The sequence below is a fragment of the Lycorma delicatula genome, chromosome 1 (genome assembly GCF_047948215.1).
Source record: "Lycorma delicatula isolate Av1 chromosome 1, ASM4794821v1, whole genome shotgun sequence".
Taxonomy (NCBI): domain Eukaryota; kingdom Metazoa; phylum Arthropoda; class Insecta; order Hemiptera; family Fulgoridae; genus Lycorma; species Lycorma delicatula.
In genome coordinates this window covers 325,492,882-325,514,968 of record NC_134455.1, presented here as the reverse complement: position 1 = coordinate 325,514,968, position 22,087 = coordinate 325,492,882, and the positions used below count along the sequence as shown (strand labels likewise).

Sequence of the window (22,087 nt, the reverse complement as noted above, 5' to 3'; positions counted from 1 at the left end):
ACTTCTTTAAAAAAATATATATATTGCAAACAAATAATTTTATGAAGAACTAGTACCCAGAGGAAACCTGGGAATTAATTCGATACTTATTTGCAGATTACGCACATGTTTCGCGCACACGCTTGTAAGGTCTTAATTCTTAAGTGGCTATAGAGAAACTGCTACATGAGAATTATTTCTTCATAAGCACCGAATTTGTTTATCGATTGCAAAATAAAATGAATTTTTAGTTGACACTTTAAACTAAACTGAAAAGTGTTTAAATCACAGATTTTTACAGTCAGTAGCATGATAACAACGAGTTACGAGATTACGTTTTCCTATCCGTTATTGTTCTTAATATTTTAAAAACTTATTCACGTGAGGTCAGTAAAATATAAGAGGCTTTAAGGTAACTCGGCCTTGAAAAAATTCGATGACGAGAAACTATGCAGTTTTATTTGTTTTGGTCAGGAAGCCGTGCGAGTCATCCACGTGATACCTATAATAGGATTACTGAAACTGACCCTTATAATAAGAAACGCACTACTGTACGTATATTCTTCCGCAATGGTTCTCATAGCGAACGTTTTATTTGTCGGTCGGAGAAGAAGTTCAGCACTTTTAGAAAATGAAAATAAGAATTCCGCAAAACTTTTTCGGTGTATTAAACAAAATGAAACGAAAAATACTAATTTATATGAAGACATTAATTTCAAAAGATGTGAAGATAACAAACACATTTTCCGGAGTTCTGAAAGACAAAATTTTCGTAGTAAATCGAAATTCATAAAACATCCAAAATTGCTAATCTTACAATTAACTCTAATAAAACATAAAACGTTTAAGTGTTTAAAGAAATTTAAAAATATTTTTAAAAGAAATAAAAATTTTGAGAGATCGGATGAGTATAAAAATTATGATATTTATCATCTTTCTAATGCAAGAAACGAAATAATTTTTGAAGATGAAATACTCAGCCGGGAAACTTCATTAAGAAAAGTTTGGAAAGAAAAATGGGATAGGTGTTGTGATGTTTGTGCTCGCCGCCAGTCATTCGTTTTTGATGAATCGGATAGTTCTCGTCTCGGTTTAGGAAGAAGCGAGGAAAGTAGTTTGAATTCAGTACACGACTGGTCAAGAGATTCAGTATTTTTACCCGATCCCGAATCGGAAGATTTTTATTCCGCTTTAGGAAGCTGTAGAGAATCTCCAGTGAAAAGATACGAAACAGAATCTCAAATTGAAGAAGAGGGAGAAGAGATTTTTCAAGAGTGTCGTAAAGGAAACCCATTAAATTTCTTTCTAGAAGCCGGTTACGATGTTAAACATTTATTACGAATGGGATGCAATATTCAAGATTTGTTAGATATCGGTTGTAATGTTAAAAATCTATTGGAAGCGGATTGTAGTATCGAAGACTTGCTAAAAGTCGGGTTCAGTGTCGGTGATTTAATAGAGGGTGGTTGTAAGGTAGAGGATATTTTATCTAGTATTAACGATAAACAAATGTTATTAGATGTCGGATACAGTGTACAGGAGTTGATGCGAAGAGATAACAGAGTCGAAGAATTGTTGGCGGAAAAACCAGAGAAACAGTTAGAACTGCAACGTCGGCTACAATCCGGGGAAAAATTATACCCTGGTTGTGATGTGTCGGTCTGGCTCCGATCCTGTAAAAAAGAAATTTTGGAACCAATAACTGGAGTCACTAAAGGTAAGTCATTTTTTTACAAGTTTGCACAATTTATATTATACATTTACGTATAGCAATGAGAGTTTTTTTCAATTACAAATGCCAACAGCAGTCCCAATAAAAGGGAAATTGCAATCAGCATTGTTTCAGTGATAAAATTAAATTCACTTTCTTAGATATAATACGGCCGTGATAATTATTCTTCCATCACATCCTTTTATTATCCAGGATGCTATTCGTTGAGGCTTCACATATTGTGGAAAAATCAAATTTTAAAGAGCTGAAGTTTATCATCCTCCAAAATAAAAAGATTATTAACAATATTTTTAATTAATTACTTGGCAATTTAATAATATTCTTATTCTAAAAAATCTATGGTTTATCTAGTAAGATATTACTTCATAATCCTAAAAGAGCATCGCATAATTTTACAAAAGGCCAGCTATTTTTACAATTATTATCAGTAAAAATGTAAAACTGTTTGTTCGAATGGTAATTTTATTATTATCAGTATTGCAGTTACTACCATTATTAGAATAATTCCATTTCAATTACTTTAATTGTGTTTACCGGTAATAAAGTTATCGAATACGATCAGAACAATGCATCCCATTTACAATGCTCGTAATTTACGGAATTAATACCTAATACTTTTCCTTAATAGCTTTTATACTGGAAATAACTTTAATTGTGTCGATAAACGTGATAAATATCTATTCTTATTGCACGAAAAGTAATGATATAATATAACAAAAAATAATGAAAAACCTCTAATTATTTACGATTTGTAATAAATAATTTATTGATGTACTAGTATATACGTACGAAATGCGGAACCCAAATATTTTTATTTCCTCATGTTTAGAGAGGAAAGACGAAATTATTGAAAAAACTGCTCTACTTTAATAAGAAATTGAAGAAAATTTAAAACAGATTTTATGTTTAAATCTAGTCGATAAATAAGTTTACTCAGCAATAAAGCTTAAGTTTCAATTAAGCAAAAACCCTCTGTAACACTTAATCGTTTTTACTTGTCATAAAAAATGTCACGCGCATATGAACATACACATACGTACAGTTAGGAGCCAATTTTACCACTTAACAGTTAATATCATCAAGTAGCAGCTAATGTGATCGAAGTTGAATTTATTTTTAAATTAGTTATTTTTTATCTTAATAAACTTATCTTACTAAAATTGGTATAGTTTTTCACCTTTAATAATAAATTTTCTAATATACAAAAGTACTAATTACATTAGAAAAATTTAACATCAATGTTTTTACACTTTTCTCACTCAACAATCTTTATGTTTAACTGTTTATTAATAATGAAAATTAGAAATTGTTCTTTTTGTATAAAATTTTATAGATGGGCTTTGAAATAGAAAGTACGTTTAAACGCACATTAATTGCACGCGCATTCATAAATTAATACATTGTAATGATTATTCGCTATTTCACTCGGCGACAAGGTCGGATGAGATTAATACAACGCATATTATTTTATTGTCAGATAAATGTAGGCTGATTATTATCTTTAGATTAATATGAGGTGAGGACTTGACCCGTGATCTTCTATGATACTGAATATGTGCTTCAAAGATAACCTATCTCATCGAAACAAACATAAATTTCTCAAGGTTATTGCAGTTAATCACTGGATAGCTTATCAGAAATGCATTGATTATCAAAATCATTGTACTTGAAAAATAAAACAAATATATCAATTATATTTATAGCACTCACTCACTCTCACACACACACACACACACACACCCACTTCTCACACACCCATCTCCCCACCACACACACAAGCACATGTATGCTAGTATATTACGTAAATTAGTCGAGAGCTGAGCTATGTAGTGTTGTAAGGGAATAATATTATTACCTGCACAAGCAGCAGCAATTATATTTCTTTCACAACCCAAAAACCCCATCCAAGTTCCCATTGTATTAGGTGACCAGAAAAGAAGAAGCAATCCTTTAGATTAAGTAGGAGGTATTGACCAGATAACAGTTAATACATTTTTCTTGTTTGGAATTTTTTTGAAGACAGCTCGATTTTATTTTATTTTTTTTATCTACTTATACTTAACTTTATTTCTGCATTTATGTCACGTCTTTACCATATTTTCCTTTCAAAGAAAGTTTATTGGAGATGTGCTCAGACTAATAATTTTAAAATTACCAAAGTTGACATCACAAATGTATATCGTTCTAAAGTACAGATAACCCTTACTATCCGTCTATAAATATTAAAATAATAATATTGCAGTGAAATCAAATTTCTTTTACACCTCTTAAAACAAAACAAAAAACAAATAAATCAATATTGCAGGTATTGTAAAATTAAATTATTATGTTCAAGTATAATGAACATCATTATTCTAATGCGGATTTAACTAGCGCTGTTCGTTTAAATGCATTACAATCCCGATCTCAAGACTCACAGAGATAGGTTAAAGCAATTAATAGGTTGATACAATTCACCAAAATATTAAGTAGACTTCGATTATAAGGTTTAAAAATGAATTGGTTTGCTAGACTGAACAAATCAAGCCGATTGCTCGTGAGATATTTCTGCAAACAAAACACCAAACCGAATAATTCCGCTAAAATATGCACTCATATCCGACTAAAATTATAAAGGAAAACCTCCAAACTAACTAACTAAGTTTTTTCTCCAGTTTTTCTTTACCTCTTCGCTAAATATCCTGGGAAAGAATAATAGCATTTTTTCAAAACGACTTAAACTTCCAAACTCCTTTTACAATAGGGATAAAACTTAGCATACTAAAAACGTGTAAGCGAATATCTGTACCAAAGGAAAAGTAGTTTCGTCATAAATCGCATGAGCTATGTGGTGCCAAAGTAGACCGTGGACGGTATTGTAAATATTAAGTACTTTTTTATTAACAACTGGGAAGTGACCTGATCGTTTTTATTTGGAATATCACATGTAAATTAATTAAGAAAAATATCATTCTTCAAAATAAGTTACGAATACAATTTTCGTGATTTCCCACTGGTGAAATAATCTGCATGGGTGTTAATAAAAATAATTTATTTTCCAAACTAAAAATACACTTTTTAACACAAACAATACAATATCATTTACAATATACAACAGAATTACAAATAAGACACAGCTTATGAGTTATATAAATACTTCTGTTAACCTACAGCAGTCTGTACCTGTAGCTTCTAACTGAACTACAACAGGCTTACAAGAGTAATTACAGTTTTCTCATTTAAAACTGTGATGCAAAACATTTAAGATGAAATAATAATTCTTGTGATTTAATAATTGTTTGGAAAATTAGGTACTCCTTGAGGACAATAGTCATGTTTTAGGGGTTACCGTCAAATTTATGATTAAAACATTGAAGAATATTAAAGATATATAAATGAGGACAGAAGTAGCCCAGTAGATTTAACAATTATTACTATAAATTATAGAAATATTAAAGAGAAGAAGAATCATTCAGTTTGTCATTAGAAGTCAAAAGATGGTTCACGAAAGCCATAAGCTTTATGCTTCACTAGGATAACTTGTCAGTGACAATTGAATAAAAATTAAAAAAAACTCAACGTTTTCATACTGAATGAGCCAGCGCTCAAGAGAAATTCTGAACGAATTTAAACCTAGACTCTGTTTCACACAATTTGGCAAAAAATTATAAACCTTTGGTACCACATAAGTGAAAAATCTATGAAAACACTCGTTCCGGGGTCTACAACATTACCCTTGCTTCGCATATCTCGGTCAATTAGTCTATATTTAAGAGCCTTATCTTCATTCCTAAGAAAGAAAAGTTTAAGTACCTTAAACAAGAATAAATGCCACGAATGGAGCAAATTCAAGGTAAGAAAATATGGGAATGAATGTGTCGTAGCAGGTATTCTACATATTATACGTATAAGATGTTTCTGGTCTATCACTATAGGTCGGATTTTATTAAAAGAGCACCACCCAACAGTCAATTCCATATGTTAAACGAGATTTAACCAAAGCCAAGTAAAGAATTTTTAGAACACCAATCGAGCAGAAATCCCGAAGATAATAGAACTTTCTCACGTAACATGGCATTTCATTCTTTTGACTAAGAATATGTTTTTCCCATCAAAGATTGCAACCATAGTTACCCTTAGATATTTCATACCATCGACTTGATCAATGCTATCGAAACTACACTCAGCTTCTAGAGTAAATGAGATTATTATGTTTATCATGCGAGTTGCTAGTTTTCTCACCCTTTAGCTGGAAGATTATGTATTTGGATTTAGACGCATTTAACGTAATTCCGTTTTTGGTTAACCACAACCTAATTTTAAATAAGTCCACTTCGATAGATTTCAAAACCCGCTCACAGCTTTTTTCTCTATAAAAAAGGGCAGTATCATCTGCGTATGAGGTCAAATAACCTTGAAATTATGCAGAAAAGAAGTCGTTAACATAAATTAGGAACAGAATTGGGCCCAAAACTGATCCTGAGGGACACCGAATTCCAATACTCCCCCGTTACTTAGCGTAATTTTAATTTCAACTTTTGAGTTCTTCCCTTTAAGTAGGATTCGAACTAGTTAAAGACTAAATCTCTTATACCCGCTTGCTCCATCGCATTTAATAATATATTATGATCGACGAGATCAAAGACCTTCTGGATATCCAGAAAGAGGGCGCCAACTTTAGAATCTTCATTGATGCCGTTTACCAAGTGTGAGACAAATTTAAGTAAGCATTTTCAGTGCCTAAATTTTTCTGAAAGCCAAATTAATTAACACTGAAAAAAATATTTTTATTAAGAAATTTAACCGGTCTTGACTTTACTACAGTTTCCAGAATCTTTGAAAATTGTGAAAGCAGGGTTATGGACCTAAAGTTCCCGACATAATTACTATCTTCTTTTTTATAAATAGGAACTACCACTGCTTCTTTAAGTTTATCTGGAAATTTACCCGATTGCAGACTTAAATTGTATAAATACGCAAAAATATGAGAAATATTTTCACACACGAATTTTAGAGCATACAAAGAAATCTCGTCAAAACCAAATGATATTTTGGTTTTCATAGACCTTATAATTTTTTCAATCTCGAGACAATGTGTAGGCTCTAGGAAAATAGTGGTACTACTTCAGTTGAGGTAAAAGTATTGTATATAAATATTTATTCTGAAATATAATATACTCAAGAGGTGTTTTTAATTTCTTTACGATTACAAAAAAATAACTATTAAAAATATCCGAAACCTTTTGAACCTCACTAACTATCTGGCTATTTATCTCCGGTTTAATTCTCTCTGTTTCATATTTTAATTCTTTTTACCTGTTAACTGATCAATTAGTTTCCACTGTTCCCTATTATTACCAGTGTTATTAATAAAGAAGTTTCTAAAATATAATTCTTTAGCCTTCCTTATGCCATAGATAAGTCTATTTCTGTACCTACTGTAATATCTTTTTAAATATAAATTGTACAGTTAATTTTTAACTTTTTTCAACAATAATTTTTTTCTTTTAATTCTATTTAATAAATTATCCGATACCCAGGGTTTAATTTTGATGACATTTTTAGTTTTTATTTTAAACTCTCCTTTTTTTCACAATATACTTTTTTTAAACTTCTTAAATAGCTCAAAAGCTCTGTCTACGTCTTTTTCATTAAATACTTTATTCCAGCCAGCCTTTAAGATCTCAACCCACCGAGTTGGCCTAGTGGTGAACGCGTCTTCCCAAATCAGCTGATTTGGAAGTTATAGAGTTCAAGTCCTAGTAAAGTCAGTTATTTTTACTTTGAATACTAGATCGTGGATTCCGGTGTTCTTTGGTGGTTGGGTTTCAATTAACCACACATCTCAGGAATGGTCGAACTGAGACTGTACAAAACTACTCTTCATTTTCACTCATACATATCATCCTCATTCATCCTCTGAAGTATTATCTGAACGGTAATTACCGGAGACTAAACAGGAAAAAAAGAAGCCTTTAAGATCTCATGTTTACATTCTGAGTTTAAGAATGTTACATTCTGAGTTTACTTTATATATAAGCTTTTTAATATCACTCCAGACGAGAATGAGGGGATGGTCTGTGATGCCAGCATGTGCGACATCAGCAAAAAATTTAAGAAATTTCTTTGAATTGTTAACATTTATTGAAAAAATGATCTATACAAGTGTTTTTATCCAACTTCGTAGGGGTGTTGATCAGAGACTCCATCATTTGAATAAAGTAAAAATTTATATTTATTAACGATATCATTATCCTCTAAATAATTCAAATTTATATCTCCTACAAGCATCGTTGTAGGATTGCTATTGTGGATATCTAAGAAATTGCGTAATTCATTAATAAATACCTCCGCTATCGACCAATGATATCTATCAAAAGCAAAAATATTACAAACATAATTTTCAACAGACAATATAAACAAATGTCGTCAGCCGATAAGAAACTGGCCTCATCGACCTTGACTGGTATGTCGTTTTGAACATATACTATTATACCTCCCGCTTTATAAGTTTCGTTACATTTGGCATAAAGATGATATCCATCAATTTGATAATTATTTAGTTCATCATAAATTCATACCTCAGTTAATACTATTATTTTAGGAAATAATTTTAAAACAGTAATTTCATTTAAGAATAAATCAAAATTTTTACGCTTGCAACTAACATTTTGATGAATTAGAAATAAAGATTTATCTTCCATAAAAGGAAAAAAAGAATAATAAATAACGTAATAAAACACTAAGAACAAACACTAAACACTTTTTAAAGAAAAATTAAATAATAAAACTTTTAGCAAAGTACTATTTACATTTATTGACTTCTTCAACCGAAGTAAGCACAATTACAGGAGCACCATCACTTCTGCGTAAAAAGGGTTTTCCGCTACGTACCCACAAGTACTTGAAAACAGTTTCCTACGATCAGCTGAAAGATTTTCATTTATATACACTGGATTATCGTTTGGCAACCCCAGGTTCTTTGTTGAGATGTCCCTCTTGACACGCCTTCTATTTAAGATGCCATTTTTTACGGATCTTCTGGTAAAGCAAACTATAATCGTAGCCGATCTTTTTTGGGTTCGGTTTGTCAGCCTACGGCACACATCTATGTCACTTTCAGATATTGGCAAGAGCTTAAGCAAAATTTTAAATTACTAAATCTAAATTTTAATTTTTCTGTTCGGATATACCGTATATTTCTAAATTACTTCCACGAGAATATTGTTCAAGTTTACTAATTCTGTTTAGCAAAATTAAATTATAATTCTTTTCCGTTTTAGCTCACCTGACAAATCGTCAAACTTAGAACGTGTTGTATTTTTTCTTCTTGAGCTTCGAGTTTTTTTTTATAGCGCCCCGATTTCCCTGTGGCATGATTCGATCGAATACTCCAAATTTCTCTCCATTTCCCGGTTTTCTCTGCGGATTTCATTCAGTAACTCCACAATATCTTTCATCGTAATCGAACCGTCTTCAGCTGCCGATTGCAGCACAACACTCTTTTTTTTCATTTTCATAGATGGCACACCTCCAAATTTGATTTTCTTGCTCGACAAAATTAACCTCTTGTTGATTAAGATTAACATACTGAGAAATTTACGTCATACAAAGGGAGTTGGTATACTTATATCCATATGAAGCACGTCATAAAAAAAAATTGAAAAATGTTATAATAATAATACTTAAAGTAAAAAAAAAAAAAAAAAAAAAAAAACATAAAACACTCAATCAAACGCATACTGAAGGGCAGGGTATCAACCTATCTAAATAGATTATAAAATAAATAACAAAAGAAAGAGAGAAAAACTTGCAATATTAATATCAAACCAAGATTGGAAGAAAAGCTAATGCCTTCCTCTGACTGCTCAAATTATTTTTTTCTTTTTTTACTTTTAGTAGCTTCTATGGAGTCGTAAAGACCAGTTAAAATGATGATGCTATATTTTTTATATTAAAAACATATAATAACCTTAGTATGTGTACCGCAAAATCTCACTATAAGCCCCACTTCTGGAATAAATTTTTTTAAGTAATTTTTTTTTTCAGTTCTCGGCGAATTTCTCATTAATTTAACGTTTTATACCTTCCCACGTAAAAAATTTTTTGTACAACGTTAAAAAATGAAGTGACTAATCAACCAATATAAAATAATCATAATAATAATAAATAATTAATAATAATAATAATAATAATAAAATAATCATCAGAATAAATTTCATACGAAAATAGTGTAGTTTTGTTTATCGTCAAATATCTAACGTGAAATATTTGGCCGTAACCGTAGTTCACAAACTAGCTTTAGTTAATTGGCGTCAATATTTAATTTTTTTTTACTAATTTATCTTGTTAGATCGTCTCGTATTAGAAAATGAAAACGAAACGCCAGAGTATACTGGAATTTGAATTAGGAACTTAGCTGTTTCAAACAAAAATCTTTTTAGAAGTCTTTTTAGAAGTATAGCTAATCATCCGACTTCCCTGTCTACTACTCCCCACCAATCGCCACTCAAAACCGATACTATACTAGTAGAGCTTTATTTTTACCGATGAGTTTCCAGCTTAATATTGATTACATCGCTTCATATTAGTATTAAAAATTGCATATAGTCTTATTTTATTCCCCGGTCACCGACCAGTTTTTTTTGTTTTTTTTTTTTTTTATTAAACTCCGCAGTTTCATTTAATAACAGAAATTTTTCTTTAAAAAAAGAGATACCCTTTTTGTTTACTTTTCAACAACTGCAGACTTAATGCAGTGTGAAATGCGCAAAAAAAAAATACTCTAATAACTTCATAATAACTAATCTTTTCTCGTTTTTCTCCAGACTTGAATGTTTCTCGATCAACCAGTTCCAATAATCAGCCAGTTTAAAAATATTAGTTTTTAAAAATAAATAAAAACTTTTCTCGTTTTGATAACTTCGGAAGAAAACGAATATATTAATACAAATTAATCATTGCTATGCCACGGATGAACTGAATTTCCAAATAAAAATGTTTTAAAATGCTGGGTTGGCTAGAAGATTTCCCCGATTACTAATAGTTAAGAATTAAAATAAAAACAACTTTTATGATTCTATTTTTATTACATAACAGAGGAAGTATTCAAAGTGTCATCCTTCTGTCACTATACGTTGTGACAGCATTTAGAAACTGTAGAAATATACTTTTTCCGATAAAGATTTATCCCGAGCTATACGATCGACAGCTTGAGGCGGTTCAAGTCACTTGGATTGGAAGAAAATGTCATGTATTTGACAATTCCTCTAAAAAGTACATTAGCTATCACTAGAATGTGATAGCTAAGCGATGTTCTTTGGCATCCTAACCGTTCATGAAAAGTCTAATTGAGGTAATCTCTAACTTTAAGAGCATAGAGAGGAGGTCCCATTCCGCTGGACATATAGACGATCGATGTCAAACAAAGAGTTGTCTAACAGGTTCCAAAGAGTCGAATTAAGGCCCCAACACGTCCTTAATTGTGATCTCAATCCAAATATGAACTCTTGATTCATTAAATTCCTTCTCTATGATTATGAGAGGATTTTCATCAGATCGATAAAAACAATTATGGCGGTTTATTATGCCATTCAATTTGAAGCATGTTTCATCAACGTGTATCATTCAGCTAGAGAAATGTAGACCTGCTTCACAACGAATAATGAATTTCTAACAAAATTCTATCCTTCTGTCAAAATTATCAAGAAATGCATGAAGTAATCTCGGCCCTTAACACTTAACCTTTAGAATTCAATTTCTTTAGAATCTTCGTAAAGTTTATCTGGATATTTCCAACCTAAGAAAAGTCTTTTTGATCGTCGTTAGAGTGCTCTTTACTAATGTCTCAGCAATAAATTCTTTTCTAAAGTGCAAAACGTTCTTAGCCGTTCTGAACACGGACATCTCTAATGCCTTCGATTCTTTAAAATTTTATATTTGGCTTATCCAAATTTTGACGGATTGGTAGAAAATATTTTAGAGACCTCACGTGTAATTCTTCATGGACAGCAGCATTATCCTTATTATTTTTCTATTACATACAAAGCATAAATTATTCTTTCTTTGTGTACTTAAACGACATCATTGTCGACATATATACTAAAATGAACTGACTTTTGGCAATTGAATAGTAATTTTATCAACAGATTGTTGTTATCGACTGCAAAACCAAAATTTTCCTTTGTTACAACTTCAATTTTTACGCACAGGAAACCGACTTTAACCCACCGCGTATTTCATTTAAGTTCAAGCATTAACCTTCGAAGAAAAATTATTAGCCAACAGTTTTTCCTATGTGCAGTAGAATCAAAGGCTTATGATGAACTGAACAATACTACTTACAGTATCTGTGTGTGATTTTTCAAGTGCTTTTTTTGGGGTTTTTTTTTATTTCAGAATATTCCAACTAATTTACAGCTGTTGAACAATTGAAAGAACCCTAGTAATTGTTATGTAATTACACATTTTTATTCTCTTTAAGTGTACGGATTTTTAATCTCTACTTTATGAGATTATTAAATATAGATTTAAAAAAATACATATTAGATATTCTAAAACAAAATGCAATCTTAAATGACAAAGATTCTGAACAACATTTTCTCCCGTTCCGTAGAGTGTCATAAAAGAAGGGTTTTACAGCATAATATTTAAGTGGGTTGCATAAATAAAATAAAATATTTATAAATTACAATTAGATATAATTGTTGATTAATTTATCTATTTAGCAATTAATAACGCTATATATCAAGTTATTTTATATTTTGTTTGTGTGTTCATGTTCTGCAAATAAATAGATTGCATTTTATAAATTTAGGAAAGATCCCAAACTGGTTAAAAGGTACTCTCTTACGCAATGGCCCCGGAAGTTTACAAGTTGGAAACGAGAACTTTCAGCACCTATTTGATGGATCAGCTTTAATCCACAGGTAAAAAGAAAATCGATAATTTACTACTTTAAAAACAAAAAATTACAATAAATACTTTTTTTTATATAGCCGTTCAATTTGTATGGGTATTACCGTATTGTTTAATACGTAGAAGATCGGTTTACAGGACAGTTTCCATGTTAAATTTTAGTAACTAGCTAGCAGTATTATTATCAAAGTCAACAAAAATATTATAATTGATATGAGAAAAATGTTATCTTGAAATATTAATGAATTTTATATCACTTATCTTATAATCATATATCGGCCAATTTTATTTCTTAATATCCTTAGAAGAATGAAACATCAAATAAGTTCTAGAATATCCAATTTAAATTCCTAAATTATTTTTGTAGTATTAACATTTTAAATTTATTTTTAAAAATTCATCATTTCAAAGTGCAAGTAGTTGTTTACTTTCTCTTCGTACCAAGCAGAATGAAGAGGCATAATCTTGTTTATAAATTACATTTTTACTCAGATGTTAGCGATGCACCTTTTGAGTTGCCCGAACAGAGAAATACGTACAAAGATTATTGTTCAATTCTTCATACAAAAACACATATCAGCATTCTTAATATGAATTTTTCAGATTTGGGATAGAGAACGGTGAAGTAAAATACCAATGCAAATTCGTTGAAACAAATACTTTCAAAAAAAATCACGCTGCACAACGCATAATAGTCACTGAATTTGGTACCGCCGGTGTTCCAGATCCATGCCAAACAATATTTCACAGGTAAGTCCAAATAGGTTGATTTAATTCTTTCGTTATTTCTTAAAACAGGAATCATCAATCATCAATTTTTATCAGATCGTAATAATACTTAAATATGTATTAGCAAATATAACTCGGCCGGATTTGAAACTTCGTTCTGTAGGTATGTCACCGATAGTAACGTTTGTCCTAGAAACTGCGTTCTGTTTCAGTGACTGTTTAAGAGTGGGTATGTGTTGTTGAGGAATGTGTCTATGATTCGATTGTATGTGTGTGCATAGTATGCGATTGGTGTGTTGGTTTTGTATGCTGAAGTAAGTTTTTACGAATGTGGTTGTTGTTGTTAAGGGGATGGATGTGTAGCGACGTGTGTAGTTTGTGGTTTTATTATGCTGTGTTGCGTGTATGGTGCGCTTATGCCGTATGTGATCTTGTTCGTGTGTGTGACTTTCGGCGTGGTGTTTGATTGTGTATATGGACGTACTATCCCCTTCCTGATGAAATGCACACCAGCAGTACCAGGAAGGGGGTAGCCATGGGTGAAGGTTTAGTCGGTAGTGCGCAGGAACACATACGCAACTAATATCTTCTTGCGGAACCTATTAGCGTGTCAGACACTGCTTCGGCGCCCGTAAATAGGGTTCTTCACCTCTTTAAAAAAAATTTAAAAAAATTAACTATACATATTAATGAGTGCTAACCGTAATAAACAATTTCATAACCTTCAACGAATGTAAGAATTAAAATCATTCCTACTTTTTAAGAATGAATTCCCCTACTGAATAGTGTTAGCATATCATTTTTCTCTACAAGAAGAATTTTTCTACAATATCGCTTTACACTATCTATCCCAGCCTTTGTTGTGGATCATCTATGTAAAATATCTGAGCTATAAGAGGCGCTAAATTTAGAGTTGCTTTCTCTAAGAGTACTAATGTTAATTACTCATCCAGTCACCTGTTGTATAAAGAATGACGGTGATGCACGTAAGATTGATTTGTTTTTTGTCTTCAGTCATATGACTGATTTGATGCAGCTCTCCAAGATTCCCTATCTAGTGCTAGTCGTTTCATTTTTGGTATAGCCCCTACATCTTACATCCCTAACAATTTGTTTTACATATTCTAAACATTGCCTGCCTGCAAAATTTTTCACTTCTACTTGTCCCTCCAATATCAAAGCGACTATTCCAGGATGCCTTAATAAATGGCCTATAAGTCTGTCTCTTCTATTAACTATATTTTTCCAAATGCTTCTTTTTTCATCGATTTTCCACAACACCTCTTCATTTGTCACTTTATACATCCATCTGATTTTTAACATTCTCCTATAGCACCACATTTCAAAACCTTCTAATCTTTACTTCTCAGGTACTCCGATCATCCAAGTTTCATTCCATATAAAGCTACACACTAAACACATACTTTCAAAAATGTTTTCCTGATGTTTAAATTAATTTTTTAATGTAAAGAAATTATATTTCTGACAGAAGGCTCATTTCCCCTGTGCTATTTGGCACTTTATATCACTCCTGCTTCATCCATCTTTAATAATTCTACTTCCCAAATAACAAAATTCTTCTACCTCCGTAATCATTTCTCTTCCTATTATTATATTCAGTGGTCCATCTACATTTTTTCTACTACATTTCAATACTTTCGTTTTGTTTTTTTTTTTCATGTGGTAATTTTTGCGTAGCACTTCATCCATGCCATTCATTGTTTCTTCTAAATCTTTTTTACTATCAGTTAGAATTACTATATCTTCAGAAAATCGCAGCATATTTATCTTTTCACCTTGTACTGTTACTCCAGATCTAAATTGTTCCTTAAGATCATTAACTGCCAGTTTTATGTAAAGATTAAAAACTAATGGAGATAGGGAACATCCTAGTTGGACTCCCTTTTTTATTATGGGTTCTTTCTTATGTTCTTCAATTACTACTGTTGCTGTTTTGTTCCTGTAAATGTTAACAATTGTTCTTCTTTTTCTGTATTTGAACCCTAATTTTTTTTTAAATGCTGAACATTTTATTCCAATCTACGTTATCGAATGCGTTATTTAGGTCTGTAAATGCCAAGTCTGTTGATTTTTTCTTTAATCTTCCTTCTACTATTAATCTGAGCACTAAAATTGCTTCCCTTGTCCCTATATTTTTCCTGAAACCAAAATGATTTTCTCCTTACACTTCTTCCACTCTCTTTTCAATTCTTCTTTGAAGAATTCTAGATAAGATTTTTGATGCATGACCAGTTAAGCTATTGTTCTTTATTCTTCACATTTATCTGCTCCTGCTTTTTGTAGTATCATGACTATAACATTCGTTTTGAAGTCTGATGGAAATTCCCCTTTTTTGTAAATATTACACACCAGTTTGTATAATCTATTTATCACTTCCTCAACTGCACTGCGTGCGCAGTAATTTTGCAGGTACTCTGTCTATTCCAGAAGCCTTTTTGCCATTCAAATATTTTAATGCTCTCAGATCTGAGTATTGTTTCTCCCCTTTGATCATCTTCGACCTCCTCTTCTTCCTCTATAACACTATTTTCTAACTCATTTCCTCTGAATAACTCTTCGATATATTCCACCCATCTATCGACCTTTCCTTTATAAATCGCTGTACCCTCTTTGTTTAACACATTATTAGATTTTAATTTATGTACTACAAAATTCTCCTTAACTTTTCTGTATGCTCAATCTCTTTACCAATGATCATTTCTCTTTCCATTTCTGAACACTTTTCTTTAATCCACTCTTCTTTCGCTAGTTTGCACTTCCAGTTTATAGTATTTCTTAATCATCGATAGTTCCTTTTACTTTCTTTATCACTAGCATTCTTATATTTTCTATGTTCATCCATCAGCTGCAATATATCGTCTGAAATCCAAGGTTTTCTACCAGTTCTCCTTGTTCCCCCTAAGTTCACTTCGGCTAATTTAAGAATTTCCTTTTTAACATTCTTCCATTCTTCTTCTACATTTTCTACCTTATCTTTTTTACTCAGACATCTTGCAATGTCCTCCTCAAAAATCTTCTTTACCTCCTTTTCCTCAAGCTTCACTAAATTCCACCAATTTATCTGACACCTTTTCTTCAGGTTTTTAAATCCCAATCTACATTTCATTATCACTAAATTATGGTCGCTATCAATGTCTGCTCCAGGGTAAGCTTTGCAGTCGACGAGCTTGCTTTCTAAATCTTTGCTTAACCATGATATAATTTATCTGATTCCTTACAGTATCACCAGGCTTTTTCCATGTGTATATACTTCTGTTGTGATTTTTAAAGTGGGTGTTGGCAAACTCTATAAGTCGGTCCCCCTTTCATTCCTTTTGCCCAGCCCATATTCATCCACTATATTTCCTTCCTAGCCTTTTCCAATGCTTGCATTCCAGTCTCCAACTATTATTAAATTTTCATCCCCTTTTATGTGTTTAATAGCTTCTTCAATTTCTTCATATACACACTCTAACTCATCATCATCATGGGCACTTGTAGGCATATAGATGTTAACAATTGTTGTCGGCTTAGGTTTTGACTTTATCCTTATTACAATGATTCTATTGCTCTGCATTTTGAAATATTCTACTCTCTTCCCTATCTTCTTGTTCATTACGAAACCTACTCCTGCTTGCCCTCTATTTGTAGCCGAGTTAATTATTATAAAATCACCTGACCAAAAGTTGTTTACCTCTTCCCATTGAACCTTTCTAATTCCTACTACATCTATATTTAATCTATCCATTTCCCTTTAAATTTTCTAACCTACCAACCTTTTTTAGACTTCTAACATTCCACGCTCTGACTCGTAGAATGTTATTTTTTAATTTTCTGGTGATCCCTTCCTTAGTAGTCCCCACCCGAAGATACAAACGGGGGACTAGTTTACCTCCAGAATATTTTACCAAGGAAGGCGCCTCCATCCTTGTTACATGAAAATGCAGAGAGTTACATTTTCTTGGAAAAAAAGCAGCTGTAGTTTTCCATTGCTTTCAGCTGTGCACTACTCAGAAGATTGAGTGATGTTGATATGGCCGTTTAAGTGCTCCTGGCCTACGCCCTTAACAACTACTGAAAGAGCTGCTGCCCTCTTTCAGGAATCATTCCGTAGTCTGGCTCTCAACAGATATCTCTCTAATGTGGTTGCACCTTCGGTCCAGCTCTCTGTATCACTGATCACTCAAGCTCCCTCACCATCGGCAAGGTCTCAGGATTAATAGAGGCAGTAAGATTGATTAACTTTATATCACAGGCGGACTTTATATCATGAGTGCTGATACATTATTTCAAGGATGACTTGCGTCTCCTATATAAATAATAATAGAATAAAACTATTTTGGTTATAACACTTAACAGATAATTAAAAATACAAAATGTTTCAACACTTTTGAGAAAGTAGTTCAAAAACGCTTTAGAGAAAAAAGTATTAAACTACTTACAATCTATTTGTTAAAACAGAAAAAGGCTTGATTTAGATATTACATTTTCATATTTTTTTATCGGGAGAGGAATGTAATCAAATTGAAACTGAATATATATAGACAATTACAGCACATTTGATTAAACGTGAGCAAATGAAATGTAAATATTAAATTACGAACAGTCGTAACGTACAATACTGATACAGATTAAATTAGATTAGCCTATAAAATTAAGTTAATAGGTCAACACTGTTGCAGTCATTTGTTTTTTAATCATCGTATAGTATTTTATAAAATAAGGTTCTGTTTGCATAAGCCCGGTTTGAAAGTTTTTCACAAGTTTCAATTCAGTATCAACTTAAAGCGAGCCTTATGTGCAAATAAGGTTATCATCAAAATCAACTAGCAATGATTCAAATCATTCGAGAAAATACTTCAAAAGAATCTTAGAAAGAATAATCAAAATATGTATTTGTTAAAAAAAAAAATTTTAATATGGATATTTTATTTTCGCTAAAAATGTTTTTTTTTTCAGAATAATAAATAAAACATGCAATTATTAAAAATCTACAGCAATAAATTTTTATCCCTTACTATCAAGAAAATATGTATAATATAAAATAGTAACGAAAGTATGATTAATGAACGAGTAAAATCGGATTAGGGAAATAATACATTTAACTGAAATTATCAAATTTATATTTAAAAATAAACATATATTCAAATTACGGTACAATAACAAGTTTCATTATCTACTTCGTGAATTACTATGCGCAACGTATAATTACACTTATCTAAACAAAACATGAATTTTTTTTAATTGACAAAGATTTAGAAAAATCTCTACTGCTTTCGCATGGAATAAAGATGTTCAAAAAAAAATTTGTTACATACTGTGTTTATTCAAAGGTGATGTCTTTATCTACAATGAAAATGCTTTTGTTCTTTATCAGGATCGGTCAGTACCTACACTAGTCGCGCTAAATGTTGTTTACTAGTCAGAAATTTAATAACTCGCTTTTTAATAACGATGAATAAATAACTGTGGTAGTTTTATTTTATTCAATTTTATACTTTCTGTCAAACTACGCAACTCATTTCATTATGAGGATAATTTCTCTTTAAAAAATGCTGAAGAACAATTAAATAAATAAAGAAAACTACTTTTTTTACTGCTTTTCAAATAATTTGACTAAGCGGGTTTGAAATGTGAAAAAGTTTGAAAACTGCGAACATCATTTTTTTTTCATTACCTCAATTTGTAACAAAAGTATTCCAGTTATCGGGCAAAAAACTGTATGCTATGAACATTACTATAGTGTATGTAATACATGAAGGCCGGTCCATAGTACGCTACGCATCCCCTTCACTGCTCTTAACATCACACTCAGCGACTTCTCACACCAGCAGCCAAAGCAATGTATTCCAAAAGTCACATCAATTAATTTGCAATGACTTGCACCGTATATAATTATGACTCACTATTATAGTATGTTCTACTAATTTGTTATTACAAATAAAATTATTTCTGCCCAATATTTTGTTCAAGATGTATGTGAAGTAATTTATTTATTTTTTGAAAGTATATGTTTTTTCAAGTAGGTTAAAATAAGGCTTTGTTATACATAAACAGTAAAAATGATGCAATACAAAAGTATACGATACGAGTTATTTATTTATTATAGGGTATCATGTTACGATTTTCTTTGAAGTGGCGAGTTTTAAGCAAATTATTTATAAATGGCACATTCACATCAGTAACTACTCTTTACAATAGCATAACAATATTATACTATAATTTCTACATATCTAAAATCTGCTTCTTTTTGGATTTTCTGGTGTAGTTTGCTGTAGGTACATTAGGCTTGAGATTCCAGCAGTAGTCAACCAGCATTCTTGGGTTCTATTTTCTTTGGCAGCATGTACCCATGGTGTATATTTCCTGGTGAAAGAATTCTCCCTGATTGCCACTCACAGCTCTAAGTTTGGTAGGAAAAAAATCCAAATGAGAATCTAAGAAGTGGATGTTTATTGACATATTACATCAAAGTGCTTATTGTCTTTAAACAGCTGTTATAAGTTCTCTGTCATTATTTTCTTTATGATTTCCAAGGAAGTTGTTTGTTTGTTTGTTGTTTGTTACAACGTTTTTAAAAGATTTCCATGTAGCACCTCACAATCATTCAAAATGTCTTCAAATTTAATATTATTCATTAGTTTTCTTATTTGCACTCCAACAAATATAGCTTTCTTACTAGTGCTGGACTCACACATTCTTTTCTCCTACAGTCAGTATTTCTCTTTTAGCCCCTCTTTTTTAACATAATGAATACTATCTTTGCTGTCCCACTCATACAAGAAGCTACAAAATTTAGTATACCAAGTAACAGTGTCATCACTTTTAGGTCTCCTCAAATTTGCCACAAATGTTTCTCATACTGAATCATATCCAACACAAGTTTCACATGACTCCTTAATGTAAGGCATGAGTTAAAGGGATTGATGGTATATTATTTCCAACATGTAGCAGAACTGCTTTCAAACTATGCTTTGAAGAGTCAATAAAAAGATGCCACTCATCAGGATGGTGCATATGTCCCAAAACTTTTAGTAGAGATTCCACATCATTACAGTAAACTTAGTCATCATACTGGAAGAAGAAATTTTCAAATTCACACTGCCTGTTATGAAAAGCACTTATTTTACTTTGTGTTGTAAAAGAATCCATCCTCTTTCAGTCATCATGTGAGAATTTCTGCTTGATTGTTGGATAAATTTAGATCACAAATAAGATTTAATTCTGACTTATTAAAGTGTGGTTAAGTATATGTATTTTCTAAAAAGACTTGGTTTCTCCTTTGTTCATTATCTGATAAATCTGCATGACCTTCAACATCAGCAGCTTCATCTTCACCTAATTTCTGTATTTTTGGAGGTACTGGAATTAGAAACTGAAATGTGAGGCACTGCTTTTATACCACAGAGAATATCAGGATATTTAACAGTACATATAGTCTTAGTTGTTATCTCTGATATTTACATTATACAAAAATAGCAGTGTGTAAAGTGATCCTTTGATTCTCTCTAAAACATTGGAATTGCAAATGTCATGTGACAAGATCCATTCAATCAACCAGTCAACAGCTTTACACATGAATTGCAGCAAATATGAGGAGCCCGGGACCTGTCCTGATCATCTACTTTACATCAAAAATATAGTTCATAATTGAGTAGTAATATTTCTTCTCTGGGAAGTTAATGTTATGTCACCACAAATGTAGCAGAAACTAATAATAGCTATTGCTTCCAAGATTATTTATCAACTCAAATAAATTATAGTTTTTTTTAGCAACTTAACTGCTGCAATAAATAAATAATATACTGTACTTGCATTGTCATGGATATGTACTTGCTGGAAAGTAGGATTGGCATTTACACAAAATCTGAGCTCGATAAGCAAATTCTGAATTCTGTTGTTAAGCTGATGAGAAATAATTTATAATCTGTATGTCTCCTTTATAACCACACAAATACTCCTTTGAACTTTGTAAATACCTCCATCATCAAAACCTAATAATAAATCTTCATTATTTATTTCTTTTTAAAAAAAAATCTATCGATAGCAAATTCATCTTATCACAAAATTAAATAATCTAATTAGCAAAAATCTATATTTTCTAATTAAAAATATTATTTATCACTTAAAACCATTTTAAGTAATAAACATACTTAATAAGATATATGTTAAACATTTTTGTTAATAAATACCGTACGGCGTGTAAAAAATTATTTACATCATCTTCACATAGAAGTCCTCATAACATTACTTAGTAAGAATAAAATAACAATTAATTATATAAAAAAGAATACTTCTTCATATAGTAACTATAAAATTTAGCAAGGTTTTACTTATTACATTAATATACATAACACTGTTTCAAAAATAAAGAAGCTAAATTACCACAAGGAAAAAGTAATTAGTTTCTATATTTTTCAAACTAAATAATCATATTTTAATAAAAAATTTCCAGTCTACTAAATAATTTACAAGACAGAAAAAAGGAAGGGCTCTGTCAAAAATTGTTCATCTCAAAAATAAAAGTGTTTTTCCATTTAAACAGCTGTGGAAAAACTTAATCATGGTTCAATTTCTAATCAAAGCTCTGTTTTCATCCATATCAATAATAACCTCTTCTTCCCAAATCTCACTCATCACAAAAAATCTATCACTTTAAAGACAAATAAATACTTTAAAGGAAGGGTTTTAAGATAAACAAAAAAGAGGAAAGGTATATTAAACACAGACCTATTAACATTTAAATGAACA

The 22,087-nt window shown here is 31.1% G+C and overlaps 1 protein-coding gene across 3 annotated transcripts in view; it reads left to right on the top strand.

Annotated features, from left to right (window-relative positions):
- Positions 1–558: 558 nt before the first annotated feature.
- ninaB (neither inactivation nor afterpotential B) overlaps positions 559–22,087 on the top strand; it is a 51,516-nt gene continuing 29,987 nt past the window's right edge. For 2 of the 3 annotated variants that reach the window (XM_075382068.1, XM_075382065.1), the window contains exons 1-3: positions 559–1,696; positions 12,507–12,618; positions 13,211–13,357. In XM_075382068.1, coding sequence (XP_075238183.1) covers positions 1,321–1,696; positions 12,507–12,618; positions 13,211–13,357 — 635 coding nt within the window. In that variant the 5' untranslated portion in view covers positions 559–1,320. The remainder of the gene's footprint in view (positions 1,697–12,506; positions 12,619–13,210; positions 13,358–22,087) is intronic. The other variant, XM_075382067.1, reaches the window with a different exon arrangement.